Below are 16,331 nucleotides of genomic sequence, written 5' to 3'. Positions count from 1 at the left end.
TTTTCTTCTCCTAGGACTAAAAACTGATTCTCACACCACTGGCCCAAACAGAACTGACAATACTGAAGTATAATTATTACAAAAAATTATTCTACCGGTGTAATCTTTTCACTGAAACTGTGAAAAGCAAAAACTCTTCAACAATGTCTTTAGAGAAATAAGGCGTTACTTGATTCTGGCCAGGATGTGCAACAGGAATAATTTCATGCACACTTAGGCTGGGTGTGCAGAGAAAATCATTCCATTGCACATGAGTTTGACTAGATTTTTATAAATTCATACAGTCTGACCCCATAGAAATCCCTTGGTTTAATGTTCATTGGTTTGAAGGTGTGGAGGTGTTAGGATTTGGTTTCCTGTTGCACCGGGATTTCTGTGCCTGTGATGTGAATTAGGTGGGCACTCCTGGATTTCCTGCTCAGCCTTTTCCAGACCAGGTGTCTCCAGCTGTGCCTGGGGCAGTGTCTGGGGTAGATGTTGGTTGATGTTTGCTGCTGGGTGTTGATGTTTTGTTGATGGTCGTTATCTGGGAATCTTTTGGGCTATTCCCAATCTGTTGTGATGTATATTTCATCTCTGCTGAGTGGTGGAACATCCCTTAAAAGACACCTTTAAATTTCCTTTCCCCAAGGCAAATGCAAACCATGTCCCTTTAGAGAAATAAGATTTTAAGCTATTTTAAAGTTGGTCTATTTTGGCAGCAGCTAATGCCAGGCAGGGCAGAGTGTGAGTGTAATTGAGAGGCAGAGTGGAATTGTCCCGGTGCCTTCCCCAGCAGCTGTGGCGAGGGCAGGCACAGAAAGGGCTGAAGCTGCAAGAGTGAGAGCAAGGATTGTCCCGCAGTGGCTGGAGATGGCAAAGGAGGGTGGCCAGGCCGAGGATTTGAGCAGAGGATCTGTGGGCAGGCCCAGGGGCTTCCCCCGCTGGGGAGCCCTGGCTGCTGCTGCGTTGCCTTCAGTGCAGGCTCAGGGGTGGCCTGTTTAATATTCCCTTGCAATTCAGATTTCTGAGTCTGGAAGAGCCATGGCTGGGGCATCACTCATTTTTTTCATTTTGTTAAGTTTTTTTCTCTTTCTTATGTCCACCCCATAACACTGAGACTATCTGGGGCTAAAAAAGTCACAGAATGTTCTGGCTAGAAGCGAGAATCCTCAACCCTGCTCGTGCAATTCCCTGTTAATTGTAAGAATTGCACCAGCTGCATTTTAGTCCTGGGAAACATTATTTCTTAGTTTCCCTGGACTCTCTGAGAGTCAATACACCACAGGCCTTCAGTCAAAATAGGTCCCAAATATTTAACCATTTTCTCTACTGTTTGCCCTTTCTTTTTTTTCAGATACTCAAAACTGCTTTTTTGCCTGAAAATGAAGCCATTTCACAGAGGCTTCCTCTACCTCTTCTTCTTTTTCTGACTGGATCAAGTCATCCACATCCTGCATTAAGCCAGTCCCTGGGGGTGAGGTCAATTCCTTTGATATTTCCTGCAAGGCTTGCCCCAATCAGGCCAGTGCTTCCGTGCATCCCTGCAGAAGGACCGTCCATGTCTTGAGCATTTTCCCTTCTACCTCTTGTTGCCAGCCCAAGGCAGAATTCTGTTTGCATCCTCTGGAAGTGGGCAGATCCCCAGAAAGCATCTTTTGCATCAAGTTCTGAATGGCAGCAGTGTGAGGAGGGCCCCTGGTTCAGGCTGGTGTAAGGATCTGAGAGTGTGGGGTGCCTCGGTTTCATCATCTCATTTCTTCTTCTTGGGTCCTGCAGCATTCTGTGGATTCCATTGGATTTCTTGTTTGGCAGGATAGGAGCATTCTAGGGAGCCATCCCTGGCTCCCCAAGCCGTGCCTTGAGCAGGACTCAGAGACAGGCTGTGAGCCCTTCCTTCCCTCCCTTGGAACAGGGGATTGCTTTTCAACACCTCTTGTCCTAGTTGCTTGAGGGAAGTTTGGAGAGGCTCCATATCTAATTTTGCCAATTTCCCTGGTGCTGCCCACACTTGTGGGTTCACTTCAGCCTAGGCTGTGCCAGACATTTGACCCAGAGGTACAACAGAACCAGCCTCTGTATCACCTTTTGCAACATTAATTTGCATTCCCAGTGTAGCCATCAAATCCCTTCCCAGTATATTACAATCACAATTGTGAGCAAATAAAAGCTCCTGCATTTTAAACCCATCCCCCACATCTGCTAATAGTGGCTGAATAAAACTTGCTCATTCATCTTTCCCATTTAGTGCCTTAATAATTAATATATTCCCTAACACCTTTAGGTGTAAGATTCCGAGTGGATGGAGAGGCCCCTGTGTCCATCAGGAAAGGTCTCCTCTGGATCCAGAGCCACCCTGGATGTTCCCAAGGGCTGCAGTGTGGTGGGTCCCTGGTGGAATGGGAGCTGTGAGAGCGCTAAGAATCCGTGTCCATCAAGGGCTGGACTTGCTGGTGCTGAGGGTGCTCCTGTCTGTGCTTGCAGTGTCCTTGTGCCCTGCAGCTGGAAGGCTGATTCCTTGCCAGGGGCTGTTTGGGTGGGCTGTCCCCTGGCCAGGAGGGCAATGCCTGTGCCAGGTGCTTGTGGCCGAGGGTGTCCCCTGGGTGCTGGGGCCCCCTTGGGCCCTGGGCTTGATCCCTCAGGGGCTGTAGGAAGTGTGCCATGGCCTTTGCCTTCAGCTTGGCCTTTTGCTCATCCCTTGCTGCATTCAGCTGCTGAGCCTTTGTGAGCAAGTGCTGCAGGGGCTTCTTGTGGCCCTGCTGCAGCCCCCCTCAGTGCCTGTGGGTGCTCATCGTGTGGCAGCTGCTGAGCTTTCTGCAAAATCCTTCCTTTCTCCAGGGACCCAGCACAAAATGCTTAGAAGATCATGTGGATCCTTGCAGGTGTAATCCCCATTTCTGAGCTGTTCCTTCCTGGTGCTGGCTGTGCTGAGGCTCCCCTCCCCAGCCCGTATCCCAGAGCCGGTCCCTGTCCTGCCGCAGTGTCCAAAGGCGGCCCCCCCGGCGGGCAGGGCCGGCAGCTCCACGGGGCCGGGCAGCGGCCGGGGCGTCCCGCAGCCTCCTGGGGGCCGGGGGCCACTGCCGGCCCTGCCCGGGGGGTGCTGGGGTCAGGCAGCGCCCGGCGCTGAGCCCCGGCTGCCCCACAGCCCCGGCCCGGCCCCACAGCTCCCCACAGGCCCCCAGCCCGTGCTCCCGGTGCCGCAGCTCTGCGCCCGCTCCTGCCGCTCCCAGCTCAGAGAAACCCCCTGAAATCCTGACCTCCTTCTTTTCCTGTCCTGGAACACTGGGATACAAAGGATCTGAGTCAGCTGGGAAAATCTGAGGATAAGACCCTTCCGAAAAACATCCCAACCCTCAGTATTTTTTTCTCTTCCTCCTCTTTTCCATCATCCTATTTCTTACCCCATAGATTCCTCCTGCTGCTTCTTCCCTTAAGCACATTCCTGCACACTCCCCTTCAGCCAGTCCCTTCCCAGCACACCAACACCATCCATCCCCTGTTGTCTAAATCCCTTCTGGACTTCCCTTATTGCCTTGCTGGGTGTCCATGTCCTTAATTCCCTCTGGGAGAATGTGCAAACGACCTCCACATGCTCCCAAGGGACCCTTGAGAGATATTTTGGAATCCTCATCCCTTTGGCTGGGACCCCATTGTGGCTTTCCCTTTTCTCCCCTCCCTGGGTGCCCTGCCATGTTTACTCCCCGAAGATGCCACTGTAGTCACTGCTGAGATTTTCAGTGCTCTCTCCCTGCCAACTCTTGAGAGCCCCCCTGATCCGTCCCTCGTCTGTCTCCTGCTCACTCTCGGGTACCCAATCAATCCCCGGTGCCGCCGCCAGCCGAGGGAGCCGATCCCCCAAACTGGGTGAGGCACCTTCAGCTGCACTCAGTGCCCGCCGGCCCGGACGGTGGAAGGAATTGCGGAGGAGCCCCAATGTGTGTGGAAAAATTGACATCCCCAGAGGTTTCTGTCCACAAGGAAGAAAGAGGAGTCCTGTAAAAGTAATTTCATTTATAAAAAAGGGAGAGGCCATGGGACAATTTCCATGGTGTCTCTCCTGTTTTTGGCAGACACAGCCTCCTTTTCATCCTAATTTTCTTGGTCACATCTCCCTCTCCCTTTCCCCATTGGCTGAAGTACTGGAGAGGTACAGACTTCCCAATGCACCTCCTACATACCCCCTTGATATGCACCCCACTTTTGTATAGCTAATGATATTGATGGCTGCGTTAAGTCTTTGTTGTTCTTCTGGAAGTTGATGAATTTAGCAGGAGCTTGGCTGAGCAGCAGTCTGTGTCATCAATTAATAACATTTTGTGCAGCTGATGGCTCCTCCTGTCACTTCCTTATGTCCACGTCCCTGGCCCTATGTGCAATGAGGTTGACGGGATCAGTTTGTAAAGAGCCTTTGTCGTTGTTCCTTTGCTGGGGTTCCCCCGTTTTGGGGCCATCCCCCCTGGAGCAGGGTGTCCCCCCTTGGTGCAGGCGCAGGGCTCAGGCAGGGCTGAGGCAATCAGAGCGCGCGGCGCTGATGACTCATCAGTGTCCAGGCAGAGCCGCAGCTGCCAGCGTTCCCCAGCTGGAGCCCAGCTGCGCCCCTCCCCCCCGGGCCTTGGCGCCCCCCTTGAGGGGAATTTGGGGAGGTGGGAGGGGGGAGCGCCAAGGCCGGGCCCCCCCGCGCTGTGGTGGCGGGAGCGGCTGCAGTGGGGAGCGAGTGCGGGCGGAAGCGGCCGAGAGCCCAGCGCTGCCCCAGGCCGAGCTGGCCCAGCTCCATCCGTGCCCCTGCGGTGGGATGCTGTGGGAGTGGGGGGGAAGAGGGAGGCGGCAGTGGGTGCTGGGCCTGGGGGCAGGAGGAGAAGGGAAGGAGAAGCAGGCGTGAAGAGCAAAATGTTCAAAGGATGCACTTGGTAGGAGAAGGTGGGATTGTGCAGGAGGAGAAATAGGAGGAAGAGGAGTGTGAGGAAGAGTAGGGCCACAAGAGGAGGAGGAGGAGCAGGAAGAGGAAGCAGGACAAGGTTCCACCCTCCCTGTATGTGCAGTCCCAGGAGTGTTGCCCTGCCCACAGTCAGCAGGTGACTGGGGAGGGGGATCCGCAGTTTTCTCAGTCTGAATCTTGGTGTTTCTGAGCTTTATTGGGCTAAATGTTGGTGCTTTGTCTTTTTCAGGGGCTAAATCTATCTCTTCTGCAGGGGGTTTTGCCTGAATTTGGTGTTTGGGTAGTTTTTCATCTTTGTTTTGATGTTTGGAGGATGTTTGGGCTGAATCTTGGTGTTTTGGTTTGTTACAGACACAAGATGCCCAGTGACTTTCTGAGATGACCTTGGGCAAGGAGGAACCCCCAGCCCAAAGCACCCTCCTCTCTTTTTTTCCTCCTAATCCGGAATTTTCATTCCCAAACTCGGTCCAGATGGAAGAGGAGGAGAAAAAGCCCCAGAGATGCCGCACCAGGCAGGGCTGCAAACCCAGCCCAGTGAGCTGCAAGGAGGAAAGATCCCCCCAGTGCCAGGAACACGGCCAGAGATCCAGCCAGAGCTCAGAGCTGGAGGAGAAGCCCCACAAGTGCTTGGAATGTGGGAAGGGCTTCAGAAAGAGCTCCCACCTGATCCATCACCAGGTGATTCATACTGGGGAAAAGCCCTACGAGTGTGGGGAATGTGGGAAGAGCTTCAACCACTGCTCCAGCCTGTGGAAACACCAGAGGATCCACACTGGGGAACGACCCTATGAGTGTGGGAAATGTGGGAAGAGCTTCAGAGAGATCTCCGACCTGATGAGACACCAGGTGATCCACACAGGGGAACGGCCCTACACCTGCTTGGAATGTGGGAAGAGCTTTGGGCGGAGCTCCACCCTGAGTGCACACCAGCGCATCCACACTGGGGAGAGGCCCTACGAGTGTCCTGAGTGTGGGAAGAGGTTTCAGCGCAGCTTCCATGTCCTCCTACATGAGCGGATTCACACAGAGGAGAGGCCCTTCCGCTGCCCCGACTGTGGGAAGGGCTTCAACCGCAATGGTAACCTCACCGTCCACCGGCGCATCCACACTGGGGAGAGGCCCTACGAGTGTCCCCAGTGTGGGAAGAGCTTCTCACAGAGCTCAGCCTTGACCCGACACCAACGGAGTCACCAGTAAGGGAAGCCCTGCGAGTGCCCCGAGTGCGGGAAGAGCTTCGTGCGCTGCTCCAGCTCCATCCCCCATGGGAGGATCGGCGTTGGATGATCTCCAGTGACCCCCGTTGGGCAGAGCCCTGGTGATCCGTGGTCCTGGTGATCCGTGTTGGGAAGACACCTGGCTGGGAGGCTCCACATCTTCCTGGCTCCCTGTGGGCACCTGGATGAAATCAGGGGAATGAAAATCCAACAGGATACAGAATGACAATGGGAATTGTTGACTTTATATCCTCCAGAACCTTTTGCCCCTGCTTCAGGAGCTGTGTGGGCAGAGAAAAGGGGATGACACCGGGCTTGGGGGGCCCTGAGGGGAGTACACACGCTCTCTGGAAGAGAGGACACCACCCCCGGGACCCCCCCCTCACCTTCCTGCACAGGTAGAAGCCAAGCCCCATCTCTAGGAAGATGAAGCCCAACACGGAGACTCCAATCCCCATCAGCATCTTGCTGTGGGCAGCGTTTTACGGCATCCCTGGGGGGTCTACAGGGTTCAGGACCCCCAAAACTTCTCACAGACCTCCCAAGCCCCTCCAAGGACCCTTCCAATATCTCCCAGCCCTCCCAGGACCCTCTGAAACCTCCTTTGCAGTCACTGATTTTAAAAAATCAGGTATTTTAGAAAAATTGGAGATCTTAGCTAGAGATAGGCCTTGCTGGAACTAGTTAGAGTTAATGATTGAGTGAGAAGCAGGATTTGAGATAATGAATCTCGGACTTAGGTAAAAAATTCCTTTTCATTGTATGTTTGTTCAGCTGTGCTTATAATGAGAAAAGAGAAACTGATCAACGGGTTCAGGAAGATCACAGACCTCACATCTGGAAACCCATTTCAAAGTCACAAAGGAGGAAACTGGAGTTGTACCAAATGTCATTTGTAATGTCAACCATTGTAAAGGTAGAAAGGTGAGAATGAGGAAGAGCAGTTTTCCTTCATCTCTTGATGACCCCTCCTCACCAAAACGACCCTCTCCTCAAATTAGGGAGCCCACCACGCAGGCATAATGACTTTTTAAACTCATTACCATGAATTTTAATCCAAAGTGGAGCATGGGAGGTGTTAGCATTATGAATATGTATTAGTATTAATATGTATTAGTATTTTGGATATTTAAGACTTTTGTAAATAAATAGACACTGGAATCTTTTGTCAACTTGCAGTGTGTATTAAGGGGTGACTCCTGCACTCGCCCAGTGCTGTGATTAAACATCCACTTTGTAACTTTAAACTGTTGGAGAGGTTTTTTGTCCAATTACAGATTGATATTGATACTGAATCAATATCACAATTTTTTTGTTAAATCACTCCCAGTCTCTTCCCAGCCTCCCCAGGACCCACCAAAGCCCCTCCTGTTCCTCTCAGGATCCCACAGCCCCCTCCCAATTTCTCCCCACTGCCCCAGGACCCCCAAACCCTCTCCCAGTCCCTTCCCAGCCCCACCAGGACTCCTCAAGACCCTTCCCAGTCTTTTCCCAGCACAACCAACCTCATCCCAATCCCTGCTTTCCAATGCCCAATCTCCTTCCAGCTCCTCCAGGCTCACTCAAATCCCTCCCAGTGACACCCAGCACCCCCAAACTCCCTCCCAGAGTCCACCAGGACCCCCAGAACCCCATCCCACCCTCCCCAACATCCTTTAATTCCCTTCCCAGCCATCCTAAGTACCTCAATCCCTTCCCCAGTTTAAACCAGGCCATCTCAAACTCCCTCCCAGTTCCTCCCAGCACACCCCAATCTCCCTCCCAGCCCCCGCAGTGCCTCCCCCGCTGCCCCCGGCGCTGTGGGGGCCGGGCCGTGCCCCAGTGCCGGCTCAGGGGGTGCTCCAGGCTGACGTGCTCCACCTGGCAGCTGGAGCTGAGCCCGCATTGCCGGGGGCGGTTTCCAGCAGCACCAGGAGCTGCTGGCTCCAGTCCCCGCTGGGGAGCACGGCAGTGGCCAGCACGTGGCCCGAGAGCTGCTGCTGGCCCTGGGAGCAGCTCAGCTGGATGTGGGCAGGGGAGAAATCCATCAGGGAGCAGAGCAGGCGGCCGGGGCCGGGCTGGGAGCTCCAGGGCACCAGCGAGATGGACACGGTGGGGACATTGGGAGAGAGTGGAGAGGAATGGTGTAGCATTGAGAGAGACGGGGAATGGACTGGGAGGGACTGGGGTGGCACTGAAAGAGATGAGAGTGGATACTGGGACACTGGAAGAGAGTGTGGAGGTCTGGGAATGAACTCGGAAGAGACTCGGAATAGCCAAAAAGGAGTGGGAGGGACTCTGGGGCCTCAGGGCGGGACTGTGGTGGCACTGGGAGGGACTGTGGTGGCACTGGGAGGGACTGGGAATGAAGTGCGCGGCACTGGGAGGCCGAGTCCAGCGCGGGGCTCTCGGCTCTGTGGATCTGCCCGGCAACTGATGAGTCATCAGAGAAACGCGCTCTGATTGGCTGAGGGGCGGCAGATCCACCGAGACGCGAAATGGACCCGGGTGTCATTTGGGGTGACTGGGATGGACTGGGAGAGGCTGGGATGGTCTGGGAGAGCCACGGGAGCCATTGGGAGGCCCCGGGGATAGGCAGAAGGAAGGCTGAGGGCTCTGGGGTGATTCCCAGGGAGGGTTGGAAGGACACGGCCGGGCCCCTCTCTGTGCCCCACGAGCAGCGGCCCGGACAGAAAAGTTCAGGAGCGGGAGGAGGTATTTCTCAAGATTAATTTTAATCCTCATTCTCCTGTTCTGATTTGCACAGTCCTAAGTTCAGTTCATTTCCCCATGTCGGGCTGTTGTGCCCCTGATGGTGATCCCTGACTGACCTCTCCCTGTCCTTGTCCCGACCCACGAGGACTTGGATTTGGTTCAGTTCAGTGGAATTCATGGTGATTTGGGGGGAGCTGGAGCAAAGCAGCTGGAAAGCACAGTGGGCTTGACAGGGACTGAACCAGGGTAGGAGTTGGGGCTGCCTCGAGTGAGCTCCCACAGTGTGAACCTTTGTGGGGTCTTTCTAATGGAATTTTGTTGAATTTTTACATTCATTATTAAAAAGCAGAGTCAGAAGTGGAGCTCTGCTTTCAGCTTGAAATGAGGGGATGGAACGTGGGCACTGGGACTTCTGTAACCTCAAGTTGTTCCTTGATACTGGACACTTTAGCTTTGGCAATCTGAAGCCCTTCAGCAGCAATGGCTCTGCCACCCCCTGGTTTCTGGCTCAGACCCAGCTCGGAGCTTGGACAAGGTCTGGGCTTTGTCCTCTTGAGCTTCGGGAGCCTCCCGGGAAGCACCAGCCCTCCCCAGCCCACCCTTGGTAGGACTTTTTCTTTTCTCTCTGCTGACGATTTTATCCCCAAAACTGCCGTGGGAACGTTGTATCCAAGCACATCCTCCAGCTCTGCACTTTCCTTCTGTGAATTCCCTGTGCAGGGAATGTGTCTGTGCTTTTCCCTGCTCTGTTCACTGACAAACAAACCTGAGCCCGTGGGACTGTCAGAGCTCCTTCATGCAATGAAATCAGGTTGTGTTGATCATGGCCTGTTCTGGAGGAGCTTTTCTTGGTGTGTCTTGTGCTGCTGGAAATGACACAAGAGCCAGGAGGGAACAGAAGCTGCTGCTGCCCGTTGGCTCAGGGCCAGGGAACCAAGTTGTGCTCCCGTGCAGTTGGGCCCTGCTGGAAGCAGAGCCGCCTTTCCCTTGAGCAGCTCAAGCTTGTGACAGCTCCAAACAGGAAACCTCAGCAGAAAACTCTTCCTCCAAACTCAGCTGCTTTCCCTCCTGCAGCTGTTTGGGAAAGAGCCTCAAAGCACAGACTCTGCTGGGAGCCATTGGTGCATTTCCTCCCTCCCGGCAGCAGCAGCTCCTGAGCCCTTCACGGGCTCCTGTCCCTTCACAAACCCTTCAGCTCCCTTTGAACTCTCAGCAGTCACTAACATATGCATTTCTTTCATATTTAAGCTGCATTTAAACTTCTCTTTTTCTCTCCTCTCTATCTTTTTAATCTCCTCTTTATCTCCTTCAATCCCGTCAGCACCAGTAGGATGGGGATGGAGTCTTGGGGTGGGTGTGGGATGAACTGAGGATCCAGCAGAGAAGGGCAAGGCAGAGGGGAGAGGACTCAGCCAACCCTTCTCCTGCTCTCTCCTCCCCCAGGGTGCAGCTAAAGCAAGTCAGACTGGAAAGGATCCCACAAATGCTGTGTTCTCCTCCCTCTGAGCTTGGCTGGGGATCCTCAGCTTCAGCCTGGTGCAGTGGCTGAGATTCGCTAATTTGAGTTTTTTGGCTAATGCACTAAATAATGTGGTGGGTTTAGCGCTGGCTGAAATCTCCAGGGCACTTACTTATTTCTCACTGCGAGATATGGATTAGGAGAAGAACAAAACAGGCTTAAAACTTAGAAGCAATAAAGAAACTTTATCAACCGGAGTACAAGAATAAGAAACCAGAATTAAACTTTCAGAACACCTTTCCTTTCCTGAATAACTTTTTTTTGTTTTATCTGACATTGTCGAGATAAAACTTGTGATTTTAAAACAGTATTAATTATGCAATAGTTTTTATTAGATTTTGTTATGTCATGGAGACTTTTTTACAAGGAACAGGTTTTTTGTGGTTTTTTATTTTTACAAATAGCAGCCGCCAGGGAAGAAATTTTGCTATTGTGACGTTTTTCTCATTTTTACAGCCCTCTGAGAGGTGTTTCTATGGGTTATGAATTCATGGGGTATTATTTTAAGGATGAGTTGTTTGAAGGCAAATGTTTTCTTCATCTATTTTTGTGATCATCTCTGGGAACAGAAGTTTTCTTCTTCTCTCCCTGGGGGAAAAGGTTTTTTATTGTTTTTATTTATTTTTCTGTTCAAACTTTTTATGGGATTGCAGTTATTTTAACATTTGGTTGGTTTCATTAATGGATGTTTTTGTTTAGATTTACAGTTTGAATATTTTTTTATACTTTTTTCATTAATCAAAGGAGATATTTTCATACATCATTGTTTATTTCTCTGGCTTTACTAAAAGAATATTTTCGTTTTAATTTACATTTTTTCATTTTTTTTCTATCAGAGGTTTGACTTTTTTTTTACTGACTTTGATGTTTTTATGTTGTTTTTTTGCGTGTTGTTACTCTGTCCTTTTCTGTCCCTGTAGAGATGAACAAGGTTTGTAGGTCTCATCTGTGCATTGAAAGGGTTAATATCTTGCCCAGGCCTGTGGCTGGTTACTCGCTCTGTGCTGGGGCAGCTGCCGGAGCTGTTCCTGCTGGATGATTTTCCCGTGGCTGCACTGGGATCTCAGCAGCCAGGCCAGCACTCAGAGGCCGCTTCCGCTCCCCCTGCCCGGCAGCTTCTGCAGAAACTCAGTGGCAGCAGAATTTCAGCCGAGCCGGGGGCTGGCCCGGCCCGGCAGCGCCGCTGGAAGGGGCTGGGCGGGTTCCCCGGGAAGGGCTCGGCCCCCCGGGAACGGGACCCAGAGGGATTCCCGGGAGGGGCCAGCGCTGCAGCAGAGCCCGGCCCGGCCCCGCCAGGGCCCAACAGGGGCCGGATCCCCGTTACCTGCTCAGGGACAGAAGAAAAACAGAAAGAGGTTCCCAGGCTTGGGTTTTTGAAATGTGGTACTCACACAAGCAGATCTAATTTTGAATGGTAAAAAATGTTGTCAGTTCTCAGAATGAGCCAAATATTCTCACCCTGCAGAATCTCAATAAGAAGAACCTAAAGCACAGTGGATATCCTGCTGCAGTTTGGTGGTTTTTTTCATTCCTACATAGTCTACATAATGTTTGAAATAAGTAGTGTTATAAATGACTTTCAAATTTCCAAACAATCAATCTAATTAATTGATAAAATACTTTAATAAATTAGAAACAAAATAAAAAAAGAATACAATTTAGTAAAAGAATACAATTTAGTAAGAAAGATACAATTTAGTAAATATATTCAGGTATATCTATTTCTATATATATGTGCTGTTGAAGAATGGCTCGCTTCTCGAGGCCATAGCTCCTTGGAAGGCCTGCACAACCCTGACTTTGAGCTAGCGTAAGTCCTTGGAAAAATATTGTATCAAAGAAATGAAGAAGACTAAGTGTTAATAAGACAATGAAGAATAAGAATTTAGGATGAGAAATCTGCTAAATGTATCTTAATAAGCTTTACTAAAAGGTATCTTATAGAGCTCGGGTGTTATGAGCTGGTCCAATAGAAATGTAGAAATTAATGTGTGAAAAACAGCAATTATTCAATCATAGTAGAATACAGATGGCATGTTAGCTTTTCAAAATACTATAAAAATGTAGCTAAGATTGTAATAAATTTGGAACAAGCTGCTAACTCACACTGGGTCGTCTCTTGATTCCCGAACCCGTCTCCTACATTTTGTCACCCAAAACAGGGACCCAGGGATTACAAATAAAGCCAGCACGCTGCCTGAGGACCTTGTCAAGAGGCTCAGTATTGCAGAAATGCAGTAAAAGAATCCAGTGGATTCTGGAATAAGGAGAGAAGGCGATTCGGCACAAAGCGCCTGGAGAGGTTGAGAGGATCTGACGGCCGTCCTCCGAAGTGCCGGTAGCAGCGCTATCTCGGGAAATGGAGAGAGAAGCGGCATTATCCCTGCTGGCAGAATTTCTCGCTAAGTGAGAGCCCAGTGTAAGCACAAAAAAACTCCAAGAGCTATGTAAATGGGCAAAAGAGAAGGGATTTATGCAAGATTCCATGGAAATCTTTAACCAAACAGAGTGGCAAAAAATTGGAGATGCCTTATGGGATGCCACTATTGATGGCAGTAAATCTGCTAGAGACCTTGCTACCACTTGGAGAGAAATTATTCATGCGCTAAATCAATACCAAGCTGAAAAACATATGGCACTAGCTGCACAGAAAATGTTAGGAGGGGAAGATATAGAAGTGTCAGCAAAATCAAGTTCTCATTTATTCACTGACCCTAGTCCTGCAAAAGGTATTAAAGTGCCTGTCAAAAGAAGTGCAAAAGAAATTGCCAATCAAGAGACAGGACTGACCTCAGTAACTCCGAATGCATCCCCCTTATCTCCTGTGAACAAACAACACAACACAGAAACAGGAGGCAAAGACTGTACAATTTCCCAATTCCGTACAACTAGTGCAAAAAACTCTGGGGATGAAAGCTCAGCTGACAAAGCTGACGGAACACCCTCTGATATTACAGTTCCAAAACATAAGAGGCCATCAAGAAAAAGTAATCAAGAAAATGAGCAATCTAAATCCTCATGGAAGGCAGCCAGTAGGTGACATGATAATTACCACTTCAGGGGGAATGCAGATACGACCAGTTGAATCTCACAGTCGCTGGTCTGCAGTAATCAGGGATGCTATTTTAGAAGGACAATGGGAAGCTGCAGCTGCCTGTTCTTCACATGCCTATCCAGTACAGCAAGGAACTCTTGCTAATGGCCAGCCTGGAGCACAATATACACCTTTTGAATGGAAATTAATGCAGCAATTACGAAATACAGTTACTCAGTATGGACTACATTCAGAGCCCTCTAAGCAAATGATTAATTATATTTTTGCATCTAATGTTTTGTCACCTGACGATTGTATGGCCATAGCAAAACTATTACTCACTCCCTCACAGTATGTATTGTGGGAGCAAGAATGGGAATCTGGCTGTAAGAGAATTATAAATACACCACAACAGCCAATTGATCCTCTTCATGGTGCCACTATCGATATGTTAATGGGCAAAGGTATCTATGCATCAGCGGCACAGCAATTACAATTTCCAGCAGATTTGCATAATGCATCTGCTGAGGAAGCAAAGCAAGCCCTGTGGAGGATTCCAGCTGATAAAAGAGCACCAAGCTACACCACTATCAAACAGGGAATGAATGAGTCTTTTGACTCTTTTATTAACAGACTTGTCATTTCACTCGATCAGGCAACAGACCTAACTCCTGAAGTACGAGAACAATTAACAAGGACTTTTGCACTTGAGAATGCAAATCCAAAAGCTAAAATGATACTAGCTACTCTCCCAGGCACAGCTGACTTGGGAACAATGTTAGAACACATGGCCAATGCAGTGTATCAACAGCAAGCTGCTTTTATGTCAGAGGCTGTAGCTAGTGCTGTGAAAACACAAAATGAAACAATGTTAAATGTAATAACCACCCAAACCCAAGCTTTTGCTGCGGCTTTAAAACCTCTTGTAAAAGGAGGACGCTCCTGACCGACAAATGTTTGCTTTCGGTGTGGAAAAACTGGGCATTTACAAAAGCAATGTGTAGGCAATGTAAGGTGTAATAATTGCCAATCTAATACTCATGCTACCATGAGTATTAGATTGATGCCTACCATGACTGCGAAAGGCAGTCGCGTGCGGATAACAGCAACTGCCCCTGAGACCCAGAGTTATGCCCTGCAACCACAGGAAGCCTGGGAATCGACTTGGAAACAGCAGTAGGAGTTACCCTTATAGACAATCAGCCGCAAAAGATACCTACAACTTTCAAAGGTCCAATTCATTCCTCTAAACACGATGTAGGAGCATTATTGCTAGGACGTTCATCGGCAGGCTTAAAAGGTATCTTGGTGATACCAGGACTCATTGATGCAGATTACACGGGAGTTATTCAAATTGTTGCATATACACTGCATCCGCCTTTGTTTATACCTCAAGGCAGTAAAATTGCACAAATAATTCCCTTTCAAAATCTTGTATCTGCAATGATGAAAGGATCCAAACCTATGCAGCCCATGAGAAGAGATGCTAGCTTTGGTTCAACAGGACCAGTTACATACCTAACACTACGAATGCATGATCGTCCTGTTCAAAACACAACCATCATAAATGGAAAAGAACAGATAAATATACAAGCACTGTTAGATACAGGTGCAGATATTACCATCATTTCTAGTAAAATTTGGCCACCCTGTTGGCCATTGCAAACAACCACAACTGCTGTGGATGGAGTTGGAGGAGTGTCTGCAGCTGCTTCAGTCACACCTAATCCTCTAACATTTGTGCTTGAAGAAAGGCCTGTGCAGTTGCAACAGTAATACCTTTGCCAGAAGGAACATTTGCCCTCATTGGTCGAGAATGTTTAACTCAATGGGGAGTGGTACTAACTACCCCAGATTCGGTTTTCTCACCGCGGTCCCTGCAGTGCAGCCAGCCCCATGACAACTGACCTGGAAAAGTAATGATCCTGTGTGGGTGGAGCAGTGGCCGCTAAGTGAGGAATGGCTGCAAAAAGCTCATGAATTGGTTAATGCAAAACATATTAAACCATCAGTCCATGGAGTACACCTATTTTTGTTATACCCAAGAAATCAGGAAAATGGAGACTTTTGCATGATTCACGAAAAGTTAATGAACAAATGCAGCCCATGGGAGCTTTACAACCAGGATTACCTTCACCTGCAATGTTACCACAAAAGTGGCCACTGTTAATTGTTGGTTTAAAAGACTGTTTTTTCACTATTCCACTACATCCAGATGATACAAAACGGTTTGCATTCACATTACCTGCAATTAATAAAGAGAAACCTAGTGAGAGATATGAATGGATTGTACTGCCTCAAGGAATGCACAGTAGTCCCACCATGTGTCAGCTGTTTGTGTCCACAGCTTTGCAGCCAATACATGAACAATGGCCACAAGCTATCATCTATCATTATATGGATGATATTCTCATTGCACAGGAACACCCTTTTACAGATGAACAATTAAAGGTGCTCACACAAGTATTGTCTAATGCTGGATTACAAATTGTTCCTGAGAAAACCTAAAAAACTGCCCCATGGAAATACTTAGGCTGGCAAATTAGTGACAGCATAATACATCTACTGAAAGCAACACTGAATTACAAAATACAAAATCTTACAGATGTACAAACTTTAATGGGTGATTTACAATGGGTCCACACTGTTGTTGGAATTACTAATGAAGATCTTGCCCCCTTGTGACCTTTATTAAAAGGAACTAACCCTGCTGCTCCAATTGTTCTCACAGAAACACAGCAACAATGTATTGAACATCTTGCTTCTTTACTTGTTACCAGATGGCCATCACAGCGTGTAATAAATTTACCTCTTCGTTTGCTTGTTATTTCACAGCCTTCTTCAGTGTGTGCCATCATTGCTCAATGGCAAAAGAAAAACAGGGGAGAGTATCTGGTTTACATAATTGAGTGGGTCTTTGTATCAATGCAACCTAAGCATAGCTTACAGACCCGG

The 16,331-nt window shown here is 49.2% G+C and overlaps 2 protein-coding genes across 2 annotated transcripts in view; one reads left to right on the top strand and one right to left on the bottom strand.

Annotated features, from left to right (window-relative positions):
* The window catches only part of LOC131588585 (zinc finger protein 239-like), a 143,900-nt gene extending 136,565 nt beyond the window's left edge, over window positions 1-7,335 (top strand). Inside the window, exon 3 of the mRNA XM_058857538.1 lies at window positions 5,267-7,335. Coding sequence (XP_058713521.1) covers window positions 5,294-6,112 — 819 coding nt within the window. The 5' untranslated portion in view covers window positions 5,267-5,293 and the 3' untranslated portion in view covers window positions 6,113-7,335. The remainder of the gene's footprint in view (window positions 1-5,266) is intronic.
* LOC131588627 (zinc finger protein 239-like) overlaps window positions 1-16,331 on the bottom strand; it is a 369,862-nt gene that overhangs the window by 96,599 nt on the left and 256,932 nt on the right. The gene's annotated exons all lie outside the window — the stretch shown is intronic.

The sequence above is a fragment of the Poecile atricapillus genome, chromosome 26, assembly GCF_030490865.1.
Source record: "Poecile atricapillus isolate bPoeAtr1 chromosome 26, bPoeAtr1.hap1, whole genome shotgun sequence".
Lineage (NCBI taxonomy): Eukaryota > Metazoa > Chordata > Aves > Passeriformes > Paridae > Poecile > Poecile atricapillus.
This window is presented reverse-complemented; position numbering and strand designations above follow the sequence as displayed.